The sequence below is a fragment of the Phycomyces blakesleeanus genome (assembly GCF_001638985.1).
Source record: "Phycomyces blakesleeanus NRRL 1555(-) unplaced genomic scaffold PHYBLscaffold_45, whole genome shotgun sequence".
Lineage (NCBI taxonomy): Eukaryota > Fungi > Mucoromycota > Mucoromycetes > Mucorales > Phycomycetaceae > Phycomyces > Phycomyces blakesleeanus.
Window position 1 is genome coordinate 24,914 of NW_017265191.1, and position 7,286 is coordinate 32,199.

General features: G+C 34.2%; 2 protein-coding genes across 2 annotated transcripts; both read left to right on the plus strand.

Moving 5' to 3' along the window:
• Window positions 1-620: 620 nt before the first annotated feature.
• PHYBLDRAFT_26314 (hypothetical protein) lies at window positions 621-3,407 on the plus strand (the record flags this gene model as incomplete). The annotated part of the gene is made up of 10 exons (XM_018439888.1): window positions 621-727; window positions 793-978; window positions 1,065-1,125; window positions 1,263-1,436; window positions 1,497-1,694; window positions 1,782-2,083; window positions 2,200-2,461; window positions 2,552-2,992; window positions 3,069-3,191; window positions 3,291-3,407. The coding sequence occupies 10 exons, from the start codon at window positions 621-623 to the stop codon at window positions 3,405-3,407; spliced, it is 1,971 nt and encodes a 656-aa protein (XP_018283420.1).
• Window positions 3,408-5,620: 2,213 nt separating this feature from the next.
• Window positions 5,621-6,982, plus strand: PHYBLDRAFT_128968 (hypothetical protein). The gene is made up of 5 exons (XM_018429252.1): window positions 5,621-5,749; window positions 5,953-6,014; window positions 6,094-6,228; window positions 6,450-6,605; window positions 6,753-6,982. Exons 1-5 carry the CDS (start codon window positions 5,656-5,658, stop codon window positions 6,771-6,773), a joined length of 468 nt encoding a protein of 155 aa, XP_018283421.1. The 5' UTR covers window positions 5,621-5,655; the 3' UTR covers window positions 6,774-6,982.
• Window positions 6,983-7,286: the final 304 nt, after the last annotated feature.

Here is a 7,286-nt window from a genome sequence, read left to right on the forward strand (position 1 = left end):
ATCGTCTATTTTTTTTCTATAGGGTATACAGCATCAAAACACTGTTGGTAATACTTTGCTCTCTTCTTCTATGCTAAGAGTAAACATATATATATATATATATATTAGATATCTAAGACAATAAACCTGCTACGTTGAAATTCTACATAAATTACATAACCACAATTTAATTTCTTGATTGGTTGTTATTAGTTGTAGTAAGGTAGCTTTCAAGTTAGGGCAACAGAATAAGGGTAAATGATGGATCAAGGCCAGACCTGACTGAGATTGACTCTCAATCCCATAAATATCCAATCAGAAACAGCTGCCTCAAAATGAAAGCTAATTAACAGCGACTACACCTCCCCGCAAACAAGAAATCATTCACCCCTGTCATTTTCTTCTTCGTCTTCTTTTATTGCATGTGCAGTGTACAGTGTGTGTATGTGTGTGTGTGTGTACCTGGTTAAAGAAAATTAGAGAAAAGGGATCGTCAACCATCCAAAATGTTTAATAAATAAATAGAAACTCCGCTATATTCGAACAGACAAGTGAACAAAATGAATTACCAACCTTTGAGAATTTGTATAGTACAAAATTAATTTTTATTTTAATTAAATAAAATAAAAGCGTTGTTCATCATGTCCAGCTTCGACCATGTGCAATACATTCTTCTTGCCGAGTTTGATATTGATAAAGGAGCGTCTCTGAAATACCAGTATCCTAATGAGACCGGAACCGATGAACAGTTAATATTCATTCAATCTATACCTCAACTTTTGTTCCTAACTTTTAATTATGTTTAATCTACAGTATTCTATCCGAGCTGATGCTTCCTGATGGAGCTCATCTAAGAGCAGAAGATTGGACAATCTTTTGTCTAAACCAGATGATCCCTGATCCAGAAACCGAACAAGATGTCCTTCGTAGTGATAATGAGAAACCATTACTGTATGTTCTGAATCTGGTACGAACTAAACACGATGTAACAGCCCGAAGGTTCGTTTTGATTTTTCTTTTTCTTTATATATATATATATATATATTTATATATTTATCTTTGTTCGAAGCTAATCTCTTTTGAAGAGGTGCTCGGGTCAAAGCCATGGCGATTTGCACACACCATCAATTCCTTCACATATACAAAGTATAAAACCCCCACTCCAAAGACAAGACTTTTTATCATTATTATTACTTTTAATATTTTTTGTCTAATTTATATATATATGTGTGTGTGATGTATGTATATCAATTAATCAATTGACTTTTATATGTATTATATAGCCGGTATTATTGTTAGCCATGGAAAAGTATTTCGAGAATCCGTCCAGAGAAATCCTTGAATCACTTCACAAGGCTGTCAATTCAATGGACCTATCAAACATGCCAAGACTAACCTGGCATGAGCGTCAGATCCTGAGAGCTTCGGACAACAAGTCAATGTTTGAGGAGATGTTTGTTGGAGACGATATAGACAAACTGGCGCTGTCGCCAGTGACATCTCCATTAATTGAAAAGTCTGAAAACCGAACGCTTGAGGATGAAGAAGGAAAATGTAGGAGAGGAACCTACATTGATTTGGCATCTGGTCAAATGCGTGAGATCTCGGCAGCCTTGGGAAAAGATCGAAGATTCTTTGATACAAGAATCGAATACGAAGGCATAAAATTGCCTATTCGTATTCCATTAACTGTCAATGCAGAGGAAGTAGGAGATGTATGTCACCCCACATTTGAGTATATGTATATGTATCAATAACTATAACCTTTTTTTCCATATTATTCACTTGTTTATTTATTCTAGTTTTCTTTAATCAAACTCATTTCCACCTTTTCACCAGCAGCTCACAGTGGCTCGCCTAATCCACACCATCCTCATCTCGACAGTCCTGGTGCTTACACTCACCCAATAATGATTTTATTAAATGCGCTTTTGACACAAAAGAGGATTGTATTCTTGGGCTACGGACATCCTTCGGGCGAGGTAGCCAATTATGTATTGGCTGCATGTGCACTTGGCAGCGGCTGTGGAACAGTTCTCAGAGGATTCACAGAACGAGCATTTCCTTACACGAATCTGACAAGTGTTGATGACCTCTTGAAATGGTAAAAGACAAATTGAGAAAGGGATGGGTGAAATAGAAAGAGAAATTGTCCTAAGCTATGAGACTTTGTATGTTTTTTTTTAAAATATATATATATATTATCGTGTGGATTAATAGCCCAGGATTTGTGGCAGGCGTAACAAATCCCACGTATGAGGAGCACACCGGATGGTGGGACGTGCTTTGTAACATCAGTACCGGAAAAATAACTGTCAGCAAAGACATGGCCCCAGCAATTATTCGGAAAAACATACACACTGACGAGCCTTCTTTCTCTACACTCTCGATCAACCGTGCCTCGACTGCAGCCAGTCTCAATCTACGTATGGATGACAAGAGCAATCGTGAAAGGGAAATGGACAATGATTTTATGGCAGAAGTAAGTTTTAGACTTACACAAAAAAAATAGGATCAAATCAGGTTGCTTAGATAATAACTTACACAGCTTGTGCTCATTTTAACAAACTAGGTTCTTGCTGCTATTCATGCGCATTATGGCGAAACGTCGATCCGTTCCAAATTCCAGGAATATGTCATGCGTTTTGTGCGCCTGGCTGGTTTGTACGAAGAAGAAGTCTATCATCAGACGAAAATAGGAGGATCACAGCGTGAGGATGCCTTTGATCCAACCGGTCTATTAGGATATGGCCCTGTGTTCCCAGACGAAGCAACAAAACAACGTGAATTTGCTGCAAATGCACAACGTATCGAAGGCTGGAGACAGACTATATCATACAAATATTATCAGAAAGATTTTGTAGCACTGTCACAGAAGAGTAGTCTCAAGAACATTGATGTGTATCGTCAGATTTACAAGCTGCGGCAGTTGCGCAATCTTCCGGATACAGAGATCATTGCGATCTATGAAGCATTTCTTGACACGACTACCACTGACCGTCAGATGATTGAGGTTGGTTATCAGGGCTTGTTTCACAAAACAAAAAAGAACGATTGTTTAAGTGTATTGATTGCATTTTGAAAATTAGTTTTTGTCTTTCTTGCCACAGCACCAAGGAGGACTTGCGCCTCTTGGACTCGGATTCTTCCATTCTTCACCAACTGTACGCCGATGTACCATTGAGCTGTTTAAGCGGCTACAGAAAAACCCTGTATGTGTTAAAGAAAAAGAAAAAAGAGTTACATCAGTATACAATGTGTCTTGAAGTTCTTTGTTCACTCATCTGTATGCCATTATCATTCTTTTCTAGACTGGTGATAAGTTTATTCAAGGTCTATCTAAATTCCAGAGGCTTGCTTACGAAAGATTGTGCCGATCTACTTCCGTTGATGAACATGAGAATACCCCTCCAGTTTCTGTTGTGTGAAATTATATATAAAATATATATAATATATACCTTTAAACTTATCAACTGCTATTTCTCTCGTCATAATTTAATACCGCCTTTATTGAAATATACAAGTATAGCTATAAGCACTTTCTTGCTTCATTGTGAACTGTTATATTTTATCCATATATAAAATAAGGCTTATGTATTTCTTAAAAAGGATATATAAAGAAATCCGCAGTAAACATGTGCGGATAAGCATTTACTCTTTTATGGTTTAATTTGATAAGATTATAAAAGCTATATAGCTATATATATATAAATATATAAGCACTAAATCAAATACACATCATAGTTTAAGTGATTTTCATTAACTTATTACTAGTATTCAGTTTGTTTAAATAGAAAAGTAACACACCAATAGCTTCTTCTGTCGACCCCAGAATTTCATCTCAAAGACTTTTAATCAAAGGAGTTAATTAGGGTATCCTTTAATTCCCTTTTTATACGTTGGACCTCAAGAGGTTCTTTTTGTTTTGATTAAAAATAAAGAATCAAGTTATTGACCGTGAGCTAGGGTGAACCTTTCTACAGTTGAGATCATTAAGCTTGTGTTGTATATGCGAGGGAAGATAGAAAGGCAGAATTATACTATTTTCAGGACACAAGTATTCTGAAGATACTTACTTAAACACTGCTTGTTGATCTTTTAGACTTTAACACTTGTCTATTTTTTAGGCATGTCTCCATTATTTCTTAACCTTTGTGTGCTAATGTATATCACAAAGCCTTTTTCTTTTCTTTTCTAACTGTCTCTGCATTCTATTCATTTACCCGGGATTTTTCTTTTAAAATCAACTTGTCCGGCACTCATCAAAGTCTATTGTTTTCGCTCCTTTCTCTCTGTTTGGATGTGTGTGTGGTTCGCCTTCCAATTCCGATGCTTTCAAATGACATATCGTGTGGCAATTTTGATCCAATGTTACTTTTTGTGTAATTTTTTGCTCTTATACCTGCGCTAAGGTACTATATATCCTAAGTTTGTATAATTTATTTAAATACCAAAACTTAATAATAAAGAAGTAGAAAATAAAAGATTGTACTATACTGGGCGCTAATTGCTGAGATGTTATCGCATATTTGTACTTCCACAAATTGCCCTCTTTTATTTTAACTTTATTCTTTTATTTTCTTTTCATATCTTTTCTCTTCTTTCTAATCCGCAGTAAAATGATAATAGCAATTAATTAATAAAATCATCATAAGCTTTCTCTAGAGTAACCATAGCTCACTGAATATATATTATACTCAATATCTGATTTTTCTTTCTAGAAATCTTTTGTATATCAAATGGGTTGCTTCACAAAGACTATTTGCTTCTTCTTTTTTGGAGAAGAAGAAGAGGGGGAGGAGGAAGAGGAGAAAAAAGAATAAGAATAAGAAAGTAAATAGGAGACTGAAAAGGTACAACGGCATACACACACACACAAGCATGACTTTCTAGTATGACAAGAAATAGGAAAGCGTGTACAAGCTTTTTTGATCTTGGACTTTGCTAGTCTTAATATCAAACAAGAAAATGAACTTTTAACCTTTTGTAAGCCTCCAGTGACAAGACATATATTAAACCTTGTCCATTAAAACAAGAAACCATGCCATTCCATACCACACTTTCCTTTTGATCATTTAAGAGCTGCTAAAATAAGCTTTCTATATATATATATACATTTGGTACGTATATTTAATCTATATTGTTCAATATAAATGCACTTTTTTTTTTAAAAAAAAAAAAGAGTAATCAATTGAACACCTCCATTTATTTACTTATTTTTGTTTTGTTTCTTTTCAAAATATTATGTTGTATTTAATACACATATAGGTGCTCCATAAACGTCACAAATTATGTATATATGTATATAAAAAGGAGATAATTAAACAAGAGCTATATATTGAAAGGTCCCATCAAAATTCCTGATATATATATGACTTGTCAAAGAATAGCTTATTCAGTCGGTATGATTGGTTAAATTAAGAATCTTTTTCAAAATATATTCAATTGACTACCCTTTTTATATTTATATTTGTACCAATGTATAAATATATATATTTTATTTATTTTGTAAAAATACGGTATTGACTAAAAAGAGATGAGCAAGTCTACGTCATTCAAAAAAAAGCACAATGGTTATAGTTTGGTTATTTATTCTGCCCATCCTTCAGCCTATTTCTTCTTTCTTTTTTCTATCCTTTTTACTTCCAAAAAGAAATAACAATAATAAATACCACAATGAGTGTACATCTTCTCAGTTCAGATAGTGATTCCTTTACCGTTGACAAGGAAGTAGCCGAGCGCTCTGTTCTAATCAAGAACATGTTGGAAGGTAACTATTAGTAATATTATTACTACTAACAACAGTATATATATATATATATATACATATACATATACGTTATTATGAAGAGGAGGATTTTTGTTTTGTTCTCTCGTATCTTGCATGTATTGACATTAGATCTTACTTTTCTCTTCTTCTTTCTTTTGTGTGTGTGTATGTGTGTATGTCTGTGTGTGTTTATGATTGAAAAGATATTGGTGAGAGCGATGCACCCATTCCTCTTCCCAACGTCACCGCAAAGGTCTTGAAGAAGGTAAATACAAATACATGCATAGTTCTATACAATTACTCTAATCAAGGTTCAATTCATCAACCTTTAAAAACCAATCTAGGTTATTGAATGGTGTGAACATCATCGTGAGGACCCCGTCACTCAGGATGATCAAGAGAGACGTAATACTGACATTGAGGAGTGGGACCAAAAGTATATGGAGGTTGACCAGGAAACTCTCTTTGATATCATTTTGGTAAGGCAAACATATATATGTATATATGTATATATATATATACGCAACGCGTAAAGCAGTACATATATATATATAAGGAATATTTCGTATTAATTGATCTATATTCTTTTTTTGGTCTTTGTTTTTGTATCTTGTATATAATTCCATTCCATTCCGTTCCATTCCATTCTATTTCATATTCTATTCTATTTCCTTCCTTCCCGTTTCTTTTTTTCTTCTAGGCTGCCAACTACCTTGACATCAAGCCTCTTCTTGATGTTGGTTGCAAGACTGTTGCCAACATGATCAAGGGAAAGAGTGCCGAAGAAATCAGAAAGACATTTAACATCCCCAATGATTTCACACCCGAAGAAGAGGCTCAGATCAAGAAGGAGAACGTAAGTGGTTTGATAAACATCCTTCTTCCTCACTACCAACTCACCCATACTGCGCGCAATACACTTTAATACTCTACCTCACTCGACTCTTTTGGGATGGCTTTACTAATATATGTATATCTATTTATTTTCATTTGACTACTTTAGGAATGGGCTGAGGACCGATAAAGTGGTGTAGTTTTCTTATTTTCTTTTTCTTTCTTTTTTTTAAAGTTGCTTGAAAGTGTATTTTTGTATCCTGTGGGAGCTAATATACAAGGGCTTCATTGTTGCCTTTAAGATTCCTCTCCTTTTTATATATACAATATTTATATATATATATCAAATCAAACTAAACCAAACCAAATCAAATTATAAACAAAAATAGTCTTCACTTTACCAGTTTGATAGAATAATGAACGAGTTAATGAATGAATGAATGAATGAACCAAGTATCTAGTAGCTAGTTAGTCAGTTGGGTAGTTCTTATTTGATGATGCTTAGTGACCCTACGTTACACCTTGTGTAATTGATGGGGAAGGGTATTTAGGCTAAAATTCTGAATATCACAAAGAAAAAAAAACGAAAAGCCATGCCTAAGCCTTGTGTATTTTATTTTATTTATTATATCGAGTTGTAACTAAAGAAGTTAAGTATCACAAAAAAAAGATGAGAAAATAATGGTAACAATGCTGCTAATTC

Coding starts and splice junctions, on each gene's coding strand:
- PHYBLDRAFT_128968 (XM_018429252.1), top strand. CDS start 5,656: ATGAGTGTACATCTTCTCAGTTCAGATAGTGATTCCTTTACCGTTGAC. Junction 6,015..6,093: donor CCGCAAAGGTCTTGAAGAAG/GTAAATACAAAT, acceptor AAACCAATCTAG/GTTATTGAATGGTGTGAACA. Junction 6,229..6,449: donor CTCTCTTTGATATCATTTTG/GTAAGGCAAACA, acceptor TTTTTCTTCTAG/GCTGCCAACTACCTTGACAT.